General features: G+C 42.3%; 1 protein-coding gene across 1 annotated transcript in view; it reads right to left on the minus strand.

Annotated features, from left to right (window-relative positions):
* LOC126274703 (transmembrane protein 132E) overlaps positions 1-20,230 on the minus strand; it is a 370,693-nt gene that overhangs the window by 39,895 nt on the left and 310,568 nt on the right. The window contains exons 11-12 of the mRNA XM_049977139.1: positions 15,343-15,525; positions 5,915-6,103 (exon numbers count right to left, since the gene is read on the minus strand). Of these exons, the coding sequence (XP_049833096.1) occupies positions 5,915-6,103; positions 15,343-15,525 (372 nt within the window). The remainder of the gene's footprint in view (positions 1-5,914; positions 6,104-15,342; positions 15,526-20,230) is intronic.

A 20,230-nucleotide genomic window follows, 5' to 3' on the forward strand; every position in this document is an offset into this window, starting at 1 on the left:
TGTTTACCAAAATCGTACAAAGTTAAGTCCATTAAAAAATTCCTATATCTGAGCGTTTGACCATCTCTAACGGAAAATACACTCTTCCAGCTGGATCCAAACAACTTCAACCACAAATATAAACGAGATTATAAATCAAAGTCAATAAGTTAACATATTAAGAACCACACATAATCATAAAGTTTCCACAAAAGGAACATATGGGTTTGACGTCCCGTCGACGACGAGGTCATTAGAGGCGGAGCACAAGCACGGGTTAAAGAAGGGTAGTGAAGGAAACGCCAGCGATCTTTTAAAGAAATTGTCCAAGAATTTGCCTTAAGCGAAACAGGGAAAGCACGAAATACCTAAATCTGGATACCCAAACAGGGATTTGAACCATCATCCTCGTGAATGAGAGTACAGTGTACTTACCACTGCGCCTCCTCTTACGGTTGACATTCCACAGAAATAAGTGGAATATGTTGGTTTCAATTAGATGTTGTTAGTCCATCTCTAATTGACCATCACCTCCACTTAGCCAGTGGCTCTCCGGTTCGACACGACGACCTGTCGTCTATCGAGCAGTAACAAGCGCAATAAACTGCAGCACTGACCTATAGAAAACTAGAAAATTATTAATCGTAATTTCGCTCTAGGGCACGGGAATGCTCTTCCGAATTATTTTAAGCTTTCCGTATTGGAAAAAATAACTTATCTTAAGTACTGCTCTCCGGCCGCTCTTTATGCAAGTTACTCGTCAACAGGTGCTGCAAAGCACCTTCCGTTATGGGCGGAGTTCTTAAAGACAAACTCGTAACCGAGCGAGGTGGCGCAGTCGTTAGCACACTGGACTCGCATTCGGGAGGACGACCGTTGAATCCCGCGTCCGGCCATCCTCATTTAGAGTTTCCGTGATTTCTCTAAATCGTTCCAGGCTAATGCCGAGACGGCATGCAAGGGAACGGTCGACTTCCTTCCCCGTCCTTCCCTAATGCGATGAGACCGATGACCTCACTGTTTGGTCTTCTCCCCCAAAAACAACAACAAACGACTCGTCTCCCTGCATGCGATATGTCGGGTGTCAACGTTCAGATCATGATCTGACTTCTCAATGATCTTACCTGGAGTCATGAAACGCTGTCAAGTACTTTGAGCGCCAAACGCTACATAAAAACTAAGCTATGGCACATAAACTGCAAACACAAAGTGTAATACTGCCAAAATTACTTTTGGTATTTTAACCATCGTTAGCAACTGAAATTGTATGTAACGAAATAATAAAGAACAAGGTGCATAAAAGAAGTTTAACTTCTTTACCAGTTTTGAACACTTGTGTCCTTATTCAGAAGAAATGTCACCATTAAGATCATACAGCAAAATGCCGTTTTCCTGCGACAGATATCATGTACAGCGTAGGTTTAGCGACTCCCACAAGGAACTACGAAAATGCAAACTTAACCGGCCGCAAAGCTGTGAAGCCTCTTCATGCAGATTATCACCATCCACACAAAACCACCTTTTTCTCACTCCATTGGCAGTGGCTGTGAAAAAAGGTGGCTTTGGGTGGATGGCTATAATCTACATGAAGAGGCTTCTGGAGCTCTACGGCCGGCTACGTCGCCATTTACGTGGTTATCGCCGCTTGTGGTGGAGTCACTAAACCTACGCCGTTCGTGGTACATGTCGCAGGACCACGGCATTTTGCTGTATGCACCTTGTTGGTGACACTCGAAAACAATGCGACTGAAGAAGGACACTAAGGACCCAAAATTGGTAAAGAGAATTAATTACTTTTATCAAAGTTATGAAATAGCAGTGTCCTCTGAAAGCAGTTATTTGCGTTATTAATACCTCACTGCGTTTCAGTTTAATACTGAATCCCATATACTGAATGCTAAAAAATCATTGTCCTTGTTGACAAATTTAACCACTGTTGGATTCCTTTATCATACCAAAGGAAGTAGTGTCACCTTACTAGAAGATTTTACAATTTATTTATTCGTTTAATCATTAAAAGCAGTAGATGAACGTGATGAGACATCTCTTAATACGAGGTACAATGTGAGGCAATTAGAATGGCGTGTAACCAGTGACGTGGCCGCCCCTAGAGCGCTCTTACGGAGAAATACATCCATCGAGATGAACGCACTACATAGAAACTGTGATGGGAGACTGCTATTAAAATAATGGACTCAACCAAAAGAGGGAGACCGGCGGTAGGCCTCAAAATTGTGCGTGTCTTTAAAATATGTTTAACGGTATATTTTTCTAAGAATTACAAATACAGACATTCTCTCGCTTTTACCACCAGTTGAAACAGAGAAGTAAGAGCCAGCCAAGAAAAGAGTGAACGCTAAATAATGGACAAGGCAAGCAAGTAAGTAAATATGCGTGCCACCTTGGTTAGCTGTGACCCAGTGACTGCATAGGTAAATCACTGTTCCAACATTGCTCTGAGGCACCACTGCGCTGATTGTCGAGATGCAGTTAGCGTCTCTGCATCGCTATACTGACATTCGTGGTTTATACGCCTTCTACGAAATGTATTTACGTCTAGCTACTTCAGGTCAGCTGAGAGAGATTGTGAAACGCAACTAGCCACGATCAACAAACCCAGTAATTACTAATTCGTTATTACGGAAGGGTTGAAACAGTGTAGCAATTTTGTGCTGAGTCTGCATTCCGCGTGATAGCAGCCGCAAAATACCGGTTATGTTTTACCTATAGGAATTGAGTTTGAAGACGCCATACTCACTCTGATATTTTCCATCGCTACAATGACATCCTTTAGTAGCGTATGAGAAAGAAAATTTCACTCACGTTTGGTTGACTCCTGTGGTTTGCTTGTTATCGGATCAGGTGCAATGTAGAAGAAAAATTGTCAAGACATAATTGTAAAAATAAAATAAGTAAGTTCTGGGAAATAGCATCAAAATACTTTAATGGATGAAACACCACCGTTCTTTCTCCGTTGAAATTCTTTGCAGTTTATTCTGCCAAAAGGAAGCGTACCAGCAACATATCCCTCCATAGGCGTCAGAACGGGTAGTTGGTATGGAGCGGCGGTCAACTGTGATTCAGAGCAGCATCTCTGCTCAAGATAAGTGGTCGCATAATGATGTTTGATACTGCTGTGCTCCTCCCAACCGTTTAGATACTTTCAGGATAGGATAAGTTCGCAGTGGGGTGGTGCAAAATTAGTGAACGTCACCCTCCAAAGATAATGTGATTAGACTCAGAAACACTACCAGGTAATCTCATCTTGCAAGCAAATGATTGTTAGTTTCATGTGCCATATATCATTTTACATGATGTGGAAAGAATCAGTATACATTCACATCGCAAATTAATTTGCAAATATGGCTACATTCCGAACATCTATAACTTTTATTCTTTTCAATATACAGATATGTGTTAGAAATTCCTGTCCACCTCCTTTTACACATTATAATAATAGAAATTCTTCTATGGAATAGAGGGAGTTATCTAGCAGAATTTATATCAGTTATTTTTACTTTCCTGTCAAATATTTTATATCACTGGGTAAGAGATCAAAAATTTTTATTGCAGCATTGTACACCTCTTTTGTGCTAAAGACAACCTTAATGTGAAGTAATGAATGTCATTTTTCCCTCTGATATTGTAATTATGTATATCATAGTTTCTTTTGAACTGTATTGGGTTATTTACAAAAGTTCCATGAGGGAATAAATATGCTATGAAGCAGTAATTCGAACGACCGATTTCTTAAACAGACGTCTACAAGCCCATCGTTTTCGAGCAACAAAGATTTTCTTTCCTAAAGATGAGTTACCCCATATCGTTACTCCATACTACATTATTGAATGAAAATGCTGATTTGTCTCTCCGTAGTATTTGCAATGATAGTATTTGCAATGATTCTACGTCAAATGTGGCTGAAGTAAGTTGTTCTAGGAGTTCTAAATGTGATTTTTCCAACGTAAATTCTCATTATTATGGACATCTAAGAATTTTTGAGTTTCCAACCTATTTATTATTTCCTACCATGTGTTACACTTATAATTGGTGAAGTACTCTTAGATGTGTAGGACTAAATATTTCGAGTCTTCTTGAAACTGAAGGTGGGACCATTCGCCAGTGAATGATACTTTTAAGAACTTTGTTTCCCATTTCATTACATACAGGGTGATTCACAAAGATATGAAAAAATTTTAATATGTTATCCTACAAGTAAAGCTAAAGAAAAATGTTCATATAAACATAGGTCCGCAAATGTTTAGTTACCGAGTTACGGCTTTGCCTGAAATTCACCAATTTCCCTAATATGAAGCCATCGCAAAACTGTATGAGGTTAAAGTAAAGCACAATTTCCATTTATTTTGTTATTATTGATCTGGTGAATATAATAAAACATGTCCCAGACATATATCTGCAGTAGTTTTCCAGAACATCCAGAGAAGCAAAGAAGTAATTTCGTAAAATTTTTAATTTATTAACTACTTGGCCCATTTTTTTAAAAAATCCAGACAATTCGACAAAGTTTTCAACAGAAGTTGTCGAGAATTTTATTTCGGAAAAATTCCTCTGTCGTAAATTTGAAAGGCATCCCTATTTCATGAATTATCTACAAACTGCAACAGTTACTATGTGATTTCACTTAAATACACTATTGTTATTATATTCCTTCACTGAACAATACAGAAAACTAACTCACTAACGGTTGCCAACAATGATATAAACGTTTCGACCATCTTAATAGAAAGTAAACAAATTTTCTTGTTTAATAATGTTTGATTCTCTGGATATTTTGGAAAGCTACTTCAGATACACGTCTGGGGCATGTTTTATTAGATTCGCCAGACCAATAACAACAAAATAAATGGAAATCGTGCTTTAATCTCTTACAGTTTTGCGATGGCTTCATATTAGCGACGTTGCTAAATATCAGGCAAAATCTATTATTTTGTATGTCCATTCTTTTTACAGGAGGTCTCTGGGACGACGGACGTTTACTATCGTGACAAATAAAAACATCTACAGCCGTCCTTATGATTTTATTTTATTTTGTCACTACCAGTTTCAACACTTCAGTGCGTCATCTTCAGGCTGTTTTTGATGCGGTACAGGTTGATATGATCCCCATGCATAACACATCAGTCAGCTGACACATTATTTGCGTATCCAGTAATGCTGGAAACTGATGTGTTATGCATGGGGATCATATCAACCTGTACCGCATCAAAAACAGCCTGAAGGTGACACACAGAAGCGTTGAAACTGGTAGCGACAAAGTAAAATATCATAAGGACGGTTGTAGGTGTTTTTATTTGTCACGAAATCTATTATTAGGCGTAACTCCGTAACTAAACATTTTCGGGCCTATGTTTATACCAATTTGTTTCTTTAGTTTTACATGTAGAACAAAATATTAAGATATTTTCATATATTCGTGAATCACACTGTAGATGAGGAACAACAGTGGACCTAAGATTGAGCCTTGGGTAACCCCGTTCATGATTCCTCCTGGATCAGAATTATGTTTCCGGACTGTATTGGTTATATTACTCAATATAACTTTCTGTATTCGTTTGGTTTTCCATTGATCGACTATACCATCATTCCCGTAAAATCTCAATTCATCTAGAAGAATTCTGTTATTCAGACAGTCAAATGCCTTAGATAGGTCGCAGAAAATACTAGTCGGCGCAATTTTATTATTAAATGCTTGTAAAACCTGGTGAGTTGACATGTAAATGGCGTTCTCAGTAGAGCAGCATCTGTGAAAGCCGAACGGTGATTTGCTTTTTAATTATGGTGGTACACACCGAAGGCGCAAATTCTTACATAGAAATATTCCTACAACTAGACATGTACCAGGCAACTCAGCAACCTCTGAGAATATCCGTAACGACTGCATTCGCTTGATAAGAGCACAGTTGCAGAGTCCTACCTGGTACTGGGCAGTCAGCTTCCTCGTGACGGAGGTCTCGGCGACGTATCCGTTCTCGACGGCGCTGTCGGGCACTATGGAGAGCTGCAGGCCCGACACGACACGCACCTGCAGGCGCGTGATGGACACCTTGTCGTTGCCCACGCGCACCTCCTTGGCGCCGATCACCCTACCAGTCGGCGACAGCACCTGCCGTAAGCGACACATGACATCCACATCACAAGCCTGTTTGAGTTACGTGACCTGCTGGCCACATCGGGATTCGAAACAAGACAGTAGCCATTAGCGGACGCGTCTCTTACAATTGAACGGGCAGTTTGTAGACTTTTAGTCAGGCACTGCGTCCTACCTTTCATTCAGAACTACATACAGGCTACCCTGCTAAACCTCTAGAACCAGCATTGTTTGGGGAAGACGCTATAGTGGAGAGACTGTCTTTTAATACAGTCGACGTTGCCAATGGAGCATAAACTTGTGCTGCAGGTGGGCTCTTCATTGTACTGAACATTCACGACAGTTTTCGCTGAAAGCAGTAGAATATTGAAACTTGAGGCGTGCACAGAAAAGTTCGAATGACTGTACAGCCCGTGGTGGAAGTAGGTTACAAAAAAAATTTCGGCCTATCTACTAACTGTAACGTACTCAGTACAGCAAATAAACTGCTTCAAATGAAATATTTCAATCCTCGGTATATTTCTATCTTTTTAACACCTAATAACATTAGACGCAATGATATATGGAACAACAAAAATATTAGACCTTTCTCAAAATGTGCATTGTTATATCCTAGAAATAGCACTGGCAAAGAGATGAAGTAGGATCGCAGTAGTAGCGCAATGTAGACCTTAAAAGAAAACGTAAAAGTCAAACAACACAGTTGAGTCACTAGTATACAAGAGAAGCTCATTTATTCCTACAGGAAAGAAAGCTTTCAATGGAAACACTCGTAACGTAGATGTTTGGAATAAACCAAGCAATGTATGTGAAATCCAAATGTCAACGTTCCTAACCATACAGGAAAACTACAGATACTAAAAAGAACATGAATAATATTGAACCATACCTGTGTGATTGTTTGTTTGAACAGCTAACTAAAAATCTGAGCAGTATGATGTTGATGACTTTTGCTATCTGTGAATCAAAATAATTGATGATCGAAGTAGACAGTATACGAAATGCGGACTGTCATTTCTGTAAAAGAGGAATATGTTAATATCTAACATAAGTTTAGGCTTTTGGTAATTTTTTCACAAGGTACTTATCTCTAGTATAGTTTTGTGCGGAAGTGAAACGACAAGTAGTTAAGATAAGAAGAGAGCAGAAGATTTAGAAATGTGGTGCTACAGTTAATGCCGAAGTTTGAATGGATAGGACTCAGGAGAAAAGAAATTTGTGGCACAACTTTACTAAAAGAAGAGATCGGTTGATAGGACACGTCATAAAGCATTAGAGAATCAACGATTTGGTATTTCAGGGAAGAGTGGGAAGAAGAACTGTAGAGAAGGACCAAGGTATGAATACAGTAAGCAGGTTCAAATAGATGTAGATTGCAATAGTTATTCGAAAATGATGAAGTCTGCACGGAATATACTAGCGTTGAGAGTTGCATCAAATTAGTCTTTGGACTGAAGAACTCAACAACAGAATCCAAACAACAACTGGAAAACAATTTTTTTTTTTTTTTGTTAATCTCTTCTGTGTCACAGACTTTCTCTGAAAGAAATAGATAACTTTTAAACGTACTGCACGAGAACAATAACGCAAATAAATAAATGGAGATCAATTATGGTAAATTCCTTCAATACCTACCTCACTCTTAAGGTTGCGGAGATGGAAAGAAATACATCTCAAATTTCAATATAAACTATGCATAAAATTCATGATTTCGAGCTACTATGAAAACAACCATTTTCACAACAGGGCGCTTATGAACATTAGGAGTAAAATCCTCTAATAAACAGTAGATTAATGCTTAGAATGTCAAATTAACTCGCTTTCGATGTTAAAAAAATGTAATACTGGCATACGGTAATCAAAATAAATAGCTGGTAGTGTGTTACTGTCAAGTAAGATGATCACCTATGCAAGGTGTGATACCAAGCAGGTATTTAATCATTAGGGAGATGATAAAACTATCCATTTTATTAAGTTGTACCACTACTGTTATTGTAGTACATGTAAGCTATCGTGCTGCAAAATTGTTGGTAGTGTTGACCATGCCGTTTGCCTGGCCGGATATGTGATCAACAGCAAATGTTTCCGGAACACGTCCAACAACATACACACATCAAAAATGCTTTGCATCACCTCAGTTTCAAGAGTTCCGGAACCTATACAGAAAATTGGAATATAGATCAACATGAACATCATTTACGCCCATTTTATTGCTCATGAACACCTCACACTGCATGTTGTACCACCATACACCGAGACCTTCAGAGGTGGTTGTCCAGACTGCTGCACACACCGGTGCCTCTAATACCCGCTAGCACGTCCCCTTGCATTGATGCATGCCTGTTTTCAAAAATCGCTCTGAGCACTATGGGTCTTAACTGCTGTGGTCATCAGTCCCCTAGAACTTAGAACTACTTAAACCTAACAAACCTAAGGACATCACACACAACCATGCCCGAGGCAGGATTCGAACCTGCGACCGTAGCGGTCGCGCGTTGCCAGACTGTAGCGCCTAGTGCCTGTTTTCGTCGAGGCATACTATCCACAAGTTCATCAAGGCACTGTTGGTCCAGATTGTCGCCACTCTTCAACGGCAATTCGGCGTAGATCCCTCAGAGTGGTTGGTGGGCCACGTTGTCCATAAAAATCCCATCTCAATCTAACCCCGGCATGTACGACAGGGTTCATGTCTGGATAACATGCTGGCCGCTCTATTCGAGCGATGTCGTTATCCTGAAGGAAGTCATTCACAAGATGTGCATGATGGGAGGTGCGAATTGTCGTCCATGAAAACGAATGCCTCGCCCATATGCTGCCGATATGGTTGCACTATCTGTCAGAGGATGACATTCACATATCGTAGAGCCGTTACGGCGCCTTCCATTACCAACAGCGGCTTACGTCGGCCCCACATAATGCCACCCCAAAACAGCAGGGAACCTTCACCTTGCTGCAGTCGCTGGACAGTGTGCCTAAGGAGTTCAGCCTGACAGGGTTGCCTCTAAGCACGTCTCCGACGCTTGCCTGGTTGAAGGCATATGCAACAGTCATCGGTGAAGAGAACGTGATGCCAATCCCGTGCGGTCCATTCGGGATGTTGTTGGGCCCATCTGTACCGCGCTGCATGGTGTCATGGTCTCAAAGAGGGACCTAGTCATGGACGTCGGGAGTGAAGTTGCGCATCATGCAGCCTATTGCGCTCAGATTGAGTCGTAACACGACGTTCCGTGGCTGCACGAAAAGCATTATTCAACATGGTGGCTTTTCTGTCAGGGTTCCTCCGAGCCATAATCTGTAGGCAGCGGTCATCCACTTCAGTAGTAGCCCTTGGGCAGCCAGAGCGAGGAATGTCATCGACAATTCCTGTCTCTCTGCACCTCTTCCATCTGCGAACAACATCACTTTGGTTCACTCCGAGACCTCGTTTAGAGCTCTTCGTGGCACAAAGCAACAATGCGGACTTGATCGAACCGCGGTATTGACCGTCTAGGCATGGTTGAACTACACACAACAAGAGTCGTGTACCTCCTTCCTGGTGGTATGACGGGAACTGATCGACTGTGGGACCCCCTCTGTCCATAGGCGCTTCTCATGCATGATTTTTTGCGTCTTTGGGCGGTTTTAGTGACATCTCTGTGGTCGAAGGGACTGTGTCCGTGACACAGATCCACAGTCAACGTCTATCTTCAGGAGTTATGGGAACCGGGGTGATGCAAAACTTTTTTGATGTGTATATACATAGTGCGAGCTACCGAAGACTGCAGAAAATGTGTAAGGGAATCAAAAACGTATCTAACATTCTTCACGCAAATCAATATTTATGGAGCTTTCGCTACTTCTGTGTAGCTCACAAACGACGGGCACATTGGTCGCAAAATGTAGTATATGTTTCAAAGTGAACACTCGAGAGATGGTCGTACGTAGTAGCTTCGGGAACAGTGTACTTCTATCTGTGGTGGCTGACGGAGAGACTGGGGATTTGTCGTCGAACGAATGTGGCACCTTAACCATTCACCGCATATTCCCAACACGAATCGGGAAGCCTACGACGAGGCTGGTCGTTCCCACCTCCACGCTCGGTTCCTGTTGGAGTCACGGGTAGTTACCGAAGGTCATTTTTACCAATGGAAACATTAACATTAATTTTGGAATAATACAATGGCCAAACAAAAGAAAATGTCTGCAAGTTAGTTGCAGTTTCTGCCGAAGATCCTACTGTATACATGGGTTATTTCCTTATATCGTGTCGGACCTCCCTTTTCCTGGCGTAGTGCAGAATCTCGAAGAGTCGTGGACTCAAGTCTTCGGAATTCTACAACAGAAATATTGAGCCTTACTGCCAGTATAGCCGTCTATAATTGCTGAAGTGTGTCCGGTGCAGGCTTTTGTACACGAACTGACCTCCCATTTATGTACCACAAATGTGGGATTCACGTCGGGCGATCTCACTGGCCAAATCATTTGCTCGGATTGTCTAGAATGTTCTTCAAACCAATTGCGGACAATTATAGACCGGTGACATGGCACACTGTCATCCATAAAAACTTCATCATTGTATGGAAGCATGAAGTCCATGAATGGGTGTAAATAGTCTTCAAGTAGCCGAAAATAACCATTTCCAATCAATGATCTGTTCAGATGGACCAGAGGACCCAATCAATTCCGCGTGACCACAGCCCACACCATTATGTAGCAACCACCATCTTGCACAATGCCTTCTTAAGAAGTTGGATCCCTGACTTCGTAGGACCTTAGCCACTCAACTCTACTGTCAGCTCTTACCAACTGAAATTGGGACTCATCCGACCAGACCAAGGTTTCCCAGTCGTCCGCGGTCCAACCGATGTGGTCACGGCCGGTCGGAGTGGCCGTGCGGTTCTAGGCGCTACAGTCTGGAGCCGAGCGGCCGCTACGGTCGCAGGTTCGAATCCTGCCTTGGGCATGGATGTGTGTGATGTCCTTAGGTTGGTTAGGTTTAATTAGTTCTAAGTTCTAGGCGACTGATGACCTCAGAAGTTAAGTCGCATAGTGTTCAGAGCCATTTGAACCATTTTGATGTGGTCACGAGCCCAGGACAGGTACTGCTGTCGATGTCGTGCTGATAGTAAAGACATTCGCGTCGGTCGTCGGCTGCCATAGCCATTTAACGCAAAGTTTCGCCGCACTGTCCTAACGGATAGTTCTTCGTACATCCTACATTGATTTCTACGGTTATTTCACAGAGCGTTGCTTATTTGTTAGCACTTTGCCGCTGCTCTCGATCGTTAAGTTAAGGACGTCGGCCACTGCGTTGTCAGTGGTGAGAAGCAATTCCTGAATTTTGGTATTCTCGTCACACTTTTGACCCTGTAGGTCTCAGAATATTGAATTCCCTAACGATTTCTGAAATGCAATGACCCTTGCGTCTACCTCCAGTACCATTCCGTGTTCAAAGTCTATTAATTCCTGTCGTACAACCATAATCACGTCGGACATTTTTCACGTGAACCAGTTGAGTATAAATGACAGTTTCGCCAATGCACTGTCATTTTACACTTTTTGTAGGCGGTACTAAACCATCTGGATTGTGCATGTCGTTATTTTGTGACTTTGGTCAACTCAGTGTATAATACAGAGACAGTACGATAACGATATCCTGAACTTCAGCAGACTGCAATGTGTGTCTGAGGAACTAGCTCATGATACGAACTTGAGTAAAGAAACGGTGCCACAGAGCGTCTAAGTTATAGGGGCCAGTGAGTTCAGACGGGAAATGTACACAGACAAAATGTTGTCTTGAGCGGCGCCTCAGGTCCTGAATGCTGTGGTAACTTGTTCTTGCTGTCTGTCTGTCTACAGACTCAGGTGTTGATTAGGTACAGCCGTTAGTTCCTATAATTTCGACTGTCTGCAGCGTTGTTGGAAGACGTTTCTTGACCTTCGGTGCTACTGAATTTACTCCTAAAAATACCATCTATAGTCCTAGTTAATTGGTTGGTATCGATTTGTTGGACATTGCATATAGAAGAAATGAACAGTTGAAGGACTAAGACAAAAGTAAATGCCTGTACTTAACTATTTTCTAATGTTGACAGGAAGGACATTCGTCCACACCTTAAATTAACCAAGACAAAACTGTTAATAACCATGCCATCCATGGGCTCACGCCGGACAAAAGCACAGTAAAATGAGGATGAACTACTCTCTAAGAACGTCATCTCCTTTTTGAAAATACAAACTTTTATTTAAATGCTAAGTCTTGAGTTGCTAGTACATACCCTGCTCTTCTCACAAAGGTCGTCTCCATACAGCGAACAAGTTGCCATCAAAAGTTATACAGACCCTCTTGTTGGAGTACATTTATAGACCCTCTCGTTAGGATACACCGTGAAAAAGTTTGGGTTTTAAACCAGAATATTGACGCTATGTACGGTGACCATCAGTTACACAACCACTCTCTCCTCAGTTCTTTGCTTAAACACAGTAAAAACATTCTTACAGGATACCACCCAACTACCTATGAATAGAACACCATTGCTGGATCTTGGCCTTCCATGGAACCAGCCCGTTCGAAAACTGGGACGTCTGTATGCGTTTTTACTTTTAAGAACTTACATTTGTAAACGACGCTGTCGTTAAGCTGTCAATTATAAGTTTCTGTGGATGTCATTATCCTCTGGAACCGACTCGGTTCAAACCCTAGGTCGTAATTTTGTGTTCCTTAATTTACATAACGAACTTTCACAGTCTTAAGACTGTTCATCTGTGGAAGTTGCAGTTAAACGTGACACGTCTGTCACTACCGTCACTGCCCAAAACGAAAATAAATACATAAAGGAAGGATGTCTTTTAAAAAAAGCATCATTTGCTACTTTATCAGCCTCTTTTACAAAAGTGGGTTGCGCATAAGAAATGTTATAATAAGTAACATTCGAAAGTCGGTAAAGGCAGAAGTGAATGAGTAGTCCGCTGTTACACATGATTTAGGCGACTTCCACTGACAAGTTAAAAGTTCATTTTACTTGTTCCCTACGGAAGTTAACACATTCACAAACCAGCAACAAAGTAAGGTATCTTTATTATAATGGATAGTTTAGTTGTCTGACATTGTGTTTGTCAAAAAAGAGGCATTCTTCTGAAATAAATTTCTTCTATTTCTGTCTGTAATCACAAACAAAAATTGGTCCTTAAACCATCGACACACGGACTGTGCACTCGAACGTTGAGCACGATTGGTTTCTGACGTGATAACGTGCAAAAAGCACTCTGCTGGGTCTTTCTGAACGTGGCTTTGAATGTAGACTTACGTACAGAGTCGCGAGACACCGTATTGGCTTTCGATTGAAGGCCACATCTCTGTATGTGCTATTTCTAAGCACCAGCATATTCGTATCTCTCGAAAGCTCGTCGTTAATTGTAAAACTGTTGTGATAAAATGATGGAAAACGTCGTACTGGTGGTTAAAGAATTATTGTGACTTGCGAATTATGAAAGTATGAAAGTAAGGCGACCGATTAGTGAAGATCCATCAAAAACACATTCTTCTTGGTACAATTTGTTATAATTAAATGTCGGTTAATAACACATCTAGGTTAAAACTTTCAGGAGATAGTAAGATGCAAAATATGATGGTAAATTGTACACAGTCGATGTACCGTAGTGTAACACATGAGATGTTACTTGTTCGCTTCTCAATGGATACAATATTTCCTTTTTTCCTAACCTTCGTGGTTTATAATCGATTCTAATACTTTCTTATATGTAGTTTAATAGAAGAATATTCTATAATATTCGATTTTATGTAAATGTAATTGCACTCTTGCTGAGGAATGAGTTCGTTCAATTGGTTTTTTCTACAAGACAGCTTGCACTACTCGGTGTAACATATTTTGCACTTAGTTGTTTGAAATTTTGTATGTATTTCACATGTTGTAAGGATTCTGCTGCTGAACACGAACAGTGGTCAAGCAAGAATGACCTTACCGTTTTACTAAATGAAGTGAGAGTTATGAAATAATTTTTATTTTATTTGAAGAACTCCTATAAATTTGTATCGCAATATTTGTAATCAAACTCTTATAAGTCGGTGTCCTTATTGACTGCACATGGTATTTACCTTTATGCCTAATACGATGTTCACTTATACTGAAATTTTTATTTATGTATACTACAGACGTTCGCCGCTCGCGGTCTCCCGGTAGCGTTCTCGCTTCCCGACCACGGGGTCCCGGGTTCGTTTCCCAGCGGGGTCAGGAATTTTCATCTGCCCCCAGGACGTCTGGGTTTTGTTGTGTCGTCTTCATCATCATCATTCATCCCCATTACGGTCGGAGGAATGCAATGGCAAACCACCTCCACTAGTACGGCGGTGCGGGTCTCCCGCATCGTTCCCCTACGCTCTGTCAAGAAGTATGGGAATTCATTTCCAATTCCACACTACAGACACAATAAAATAACTAGCATACGTGCAAGGGAGGAAATGTGCGTATTTTTTAGTGGAACAACAGTGTAATTGTATTTAATTTAGTAATTAAAATACCTTAACAATACATTCATTCGCCCGGGTTCCCGGGTTCGATTCCCGGCGGGGTCTGGGATTTTCTCTGCCTCGTGATGGCTGGGTGTTGTGTTATGTCCTTAGGTTAGTTAGGTTTAAGTAGTTCTAAGTTCTAGGGGACTGATGATCATAGATGTTAAGTCCCATAGTGCTCAGAGCCATTTTAGCCAATACATTCATTGCAGTTTGTTTAGGCAGACTACTCCCTAGTTTTATTAATATGAAATAGCACAATTTTATTTTCAGGTTACAATCTTTTGTGAAGGACTGTACAAATATAGAAAATTAACTAAAGGTTGACACTGAATGTAGAATTTTTAAAGAGCAATGGGGATGTCTATATTTCTTGATGGAGTCAAGTAACAAACCAATTTGTATTATTTGGATAGCCACAAGTTTAACTATGCCCTTCCGCTTTGTAAAGATAGAACTCCGACAATGTCGCGGTGTATTGGCCTCGAAACTCAATTGTTGGCAGTATAGGTACCACCTCAAATATTTGGCGGGCCGGATACCGGGGATGTCCGGCCAGCTAACGTGGGCCGGTTTGCCGGCCCTCGCGGGCCGGTTTCGGCCCGCGGGCCGTAGTTTGGAGGCCCCTGATCTAAGATATTTTTGTGATCTGATTGAACTGAAGAGGCGTAAAGTAGACTCGAGAGCAGAGACGAGACTAAGTGGTGTGTACCTTCTGAGAAAGAGCAGCCTGTGGCGTACGTACCTGTACCTCGGAGCGGCCGACGCCGCGGCCCTGCAGGATGCGCCCGCTGAGGCTGGCGATGCGTGGGTCGGAGACGCGTAGCAGCGCCTCCACCAGGTCGGTGACACGCAGCCAGGTGCGCCGGTTCACGAAGTAGCTCACGCGCCCCGAGTCCTGGTCCGAGGCGCTGAAGCGCGCGTACACCTGCAAGAAACGAGGCAGGCACACAGTAGCTCAGTCCAGCGTCTCCCCTCACCGGCACTTTCACTCACCAGCCAGTTTTAAACAGTCCTAAAGCTCACGTACTAACAAGAGAAATGAAGAGTCAGTTTAAGCGAAAATGGAATTGATGACATTACCCGCCAGTGGGTGTAGCTTTATATCAAATGAGGCAAGTTGAAAATTTGTGCCAGACCAGGGTTCGAACTCGGGTCTCCTGATTACTAGGCTGCTGGACTGACCACTATACCATCCGGATCCAGTGATCACGACAGCTGCACTGCACTGAAGGGATCATTGGTCGTCATCTCATCAACTACATATATGCGGTGTCTGTCTTTAGGACATGTATCAAAGAACATACTAATTAAGAGGATGATGGCCAATGATCCCTTCAGTGTAGATGCACACTACGCTCGAACCCTTATGGGAATCGGCGAGATGCCAAGACTAATGAGGATTATGCGCTAGGGACACTACATCAGTTGCGTGTGGTATAAGCTGAGAATTTAGGTTCAAATGGATCTGAGCACTATAGCACTATAGCACTCTGTGGTCATCAGTCCCCTAGAACTTAGAACTACTTAAACCTAACTAACCTACGGACATCACACACATCCATGCCCGAGGCAGGATTCGAACCTGCGACCGTAGCAGTCACGCGGTTCCGGACTGAGCGCCTTAACCGCGAGACCACCGCGGCCGGCCAGAATTTAGGTATGACAGGAGGCGCACAAGGGTCCGGATGATGTAAGCAGGAGACCCGGTTACAAATATCAAATTTTCAGCTGGAGGAGGAGGAGATTAGTGTCTAACATCCCGTCGACAACAAAGTCATTAGAGACGGAGCGGAAGCTCGGGTGAGGGAAGGATGGGGAAGGAAATCGGCCGTGCCCTTTCAAAGGAACCATCCCGTCATTTGCCTGAAGCAGTTTGGGGAAATCACGGAAAACCTAAATCAGGATGGCCGGAGACGGGATTGAACCGTCGTCCTCCCGAATGCGAGTCCAGTGTGCTAACCACTGCGCCACCTCGCTCGGTAAATTTTCAGCTGGCACCATTTATATAAATCAATCTCCCCCACTAGCAGCTAATTTTATTTCCTCTGCGATTTGATTCATAGTAGCTGCAAGATCGAAATGGTGTCTGTTCTTTTGGAATGTCTGAGAGAATGGACACCACATATATAATTGAGCGAGTTTCAGCAGCAGCTCTGCGTGTATCGTGAATTAATAGTAAACAAGTTGTTACAGGGCGAGTTGACAGATGGAATCCATTTTGAGTTATTAATCACGGCCCTATTAGAGTTATTGTGTCCTTCGTCTGGCCTTCTAATATGCTTATCCATTAATTTATGGGGGACGTACAGTATAGTGTAAAATGAAATTCGATTTACGACGATTCATTTCTTCACTAAAATTTATTGCGAGATGGCGTTACCGAATCAAGTGACAGTTCCAAAGGCAAAAGGGCAATCGAAGCTTACATTCCTGTGGTAGCAGCCATAGCCACACTGTTTCCGTTGGAAATGAAAAAAAGAAGACAAATGCAATAGAAACTTCTTTAACGAGCACGTTTCTCATCAACCCAAATCATTTTATAATCAGAGTATACTTTCAGCTGTATAAAAAGGAATGTCTGCGTACGGCTGCGGACTTAGGTACAACGGGTGTCGGGAACCGAAAAATAAGGAAAACAGCTCTTCCCTTATAATAGTACGTTAACCGCCTATTTAATGTAGGACCGAAAAAGCCACACACTCACTCCATTTCAAAGTCCGGTTCCGACGGTGGTGCAGCCGCAGTTTGCAAGAAATAATTTGTCGAAGACCTCACGTTTCTTGAATTGGATAGCCAAAGACAGCCATCATAAACAAGGTGATGAAAGAAATACGCTTGAACCGCACTAAATGACAAAACGTGTCTTTATTGGTACTAATACAGGAAAAGGGAAAAATAAAAAATACTGAAAGACACGTAAAGCGCTTTTATTGTTTGCGGTGCTGCGTAAGAACCACCACCGAAGCATCCATCAAAAACTGTCGTACAGAAACGATCATTTCCTGTGTAGCTTTTAAACCAACAAAACGGTGCAAATAACTCTAAACATGCTGTCGGCTTGGAATTATGCTTGTTTACGACCACCACGACACTGCATTAGACCTCTTCAAATGACGTTCTGCACTGATTGCCCGATGCGGGTTGTGAATGTGCTGAATATTCAGTATTCTCCATTAAAACGATTTATGTGGCATCTGCAGCGGTTAGACACACTGACCGGCGGTCTCTCATTGATGTTAATTTGGAATTAATTCTGGTCTGTATAAAACGGTACAAATGTTGCAGTCAAAACAACCACTGAGAGGAAGCTAGACGCACGTACATTGCAGCACTTCTTTTAGTGCTTTAGCAAATACAGATTCTCGTGACTTCAAGTTCACATCAACCAAACGCAGTTATTCAAAGGGACATTTTTTCTGGTACGTCTATGAACGAAATATAAAGGATATCGACTTCGAAAACGATTATTTTGTGTCAAACAAAATGGTTCAAATGGCTCTGAGCACTATGGGACTTAACATCTGTGGTCATCAGTCCCCTAGAACTTAGAACTACTTAAACCTAACTAACCTAAAGACATCACACACATCCATGCCCGAGGCAGGATTCGAACCTGCGACCGCAGCGGTCCCGCGGTTCCGGACTGAGCGCCTAGAACCGCTAGACCACCGCGGCCGGCTGTGTCAAACATCTGGAAATAAATCTATTATTACATGTACTCATGTCTAAATGTTTTATGTGTGTTTTGTTCTCGCTTCCCACGCCCGGGTACCCGGGTTCGATTCCCGGCGCGGTCAGGGATTTTCTCTGCCTCGTGATGACTGGGTGTTGCGTGCTGTCCTTAGGTTAGTTAGGTTTAAGTAGTTCTAAGTTCTAGGGGACTGATGACCATAGATGTTAAGTCCCATAGTGCTCAGAGCCATTTGAACCATTTTTTTATGTGTGTTTGTGTTCTAATTAATCTGACAAATACACATACACACAGACAAACAATCTTATACTCAGAATAAAACCGTTCGTAAATTTTCTACATTAAATTCACCGTGGCTGCGGATGACAATCTGTGGGAAAAAAGGAAGAAACCATATCGGCAAATATAGAACACCACAAAAACCACAGCATGTAACAAGGTATACATGAGAAAGCTAGTCCGTCTTCCAGATTCTTGAATCCTTTCTTAAAAACTCAAATTTCCTTAGGTACAGTTTCTAAAGATCAATGTTTCTGATATTTAATAGAAATTAAATAAATAACTCACTGATGATGCTGCAGTTTCAACCAAACAAGATGGATCCCACCCAAAAAACGAACTGGTGCAAGTAATGTAAAGAAACAATAGGTCATTTCTATATTTTTAATAACTCATTCACACAAAACGTAGCCTACGTGACAGTCTCCCGAAGTATCAATATTTTGGTTTCTCTGCATTGTCCTGTTGCTTGAGACTGTTAAACCCCATTCTGTAACAGCCAAATTCAAATACCAATTACATTACACGAGACAGTTAAAATATTTGCTCCTTCTTAGCAAATGCCGGAACCGTTGATTTATATATTTTTCTTTCAAGGTATTCCCCTGTTCGTTACACTACAAACAGCAGCTTCTCCCAAATGGAGATTTATACTTGAGTAGTGTTTCGTTGCCGACGAGGCTCTCCACGGGAACGTTGTGTTTTTAACCTCGCATTTTCTCAGGGTCACAGAAGTCAAGTGAATATCACTGTTTGGAAAATGTGAAACTAGAAGACCGACAGATGGGACCACAATGAAATTTATACCGCCGATTAAGGACATGACACTACACAAATGACTGGCATTACCGAACCGTACATGCACTATAACTGATAAAATTCAGTAGAGATTAGCGCCAACACGTGCTGCAATGACAGCCGCTCCACGTCAAGACACTGAATCAAAGGATATGCTGCTAGGGAGTACTTTACCACGTGGTTTGTAGACAGGACCACGAAGCATTAACTGTTTCTGCAGGAGCACCTGAATGAACGAGTTGCTGGCCGACCATATCCCAAGACATCTTTTATGGATTACATATCAGGTGAAGGGGCATGTCAGGAGAAGGCTTGCCTCTTCGGAGAAGGCTTGCCTCTTCAGAGAAGGCTTGCCATTCCTTGCCATGTGTTGTCTTGCTGAAATATGGCATCCAGGAGCGGCAGTATCTGGGGCTGTAAGACCTCCCTGATGTAGCGGTAGATGTTCAGGTTGTCTAAAGACGCAAAAGGCGAGATCGAGTGTCGTAGGCAATTTGGCCCCAAACTATCATACACGGCCCTTGTCTCCTACGCCGCCCGGTGCCAGCGCAAGCGTATACGGCCATTACTGTAGGGCAAGTTGAAGCTGGACTCGCCCAAAAACTACGTTTTTCTACTCAGTATGCTTTAGGCGTTCACGTGCAGGCTGCAGAGTTGGTGGGTTCTAATCAATGGAAATGGATGTAATGGCAATCGTGCCACCAGTCCAGCCCCTTTAAGACGGCGTCGATCCGTTGACGCAGACATTTCCACACCTATTGAAGTGCTCCAACGTCGCGGCAACATTGTGGGTGAAGTTGTTCTGTCCGAAACGGCCAAGCAGACAAATGGCGGTTATGTCGCGCAGTGGTAACATTGTGTT

The sequence above is a fragment of the Schistocerca gregaria genome, chromosome 1 (genome assembly GCF_023897955.1).
Source record: "Schistocerca gregaria isolate iqSchGreg1 chromosome 1, iqSchGreg1.2, whole genome shotgun sequence".
Lineage (NCBI taxonomy): Eukaryota > Metazoa > Arthropoda > Insecta > Orthoptera > Acrididae > Schistocerca > Schistocerca gregaria.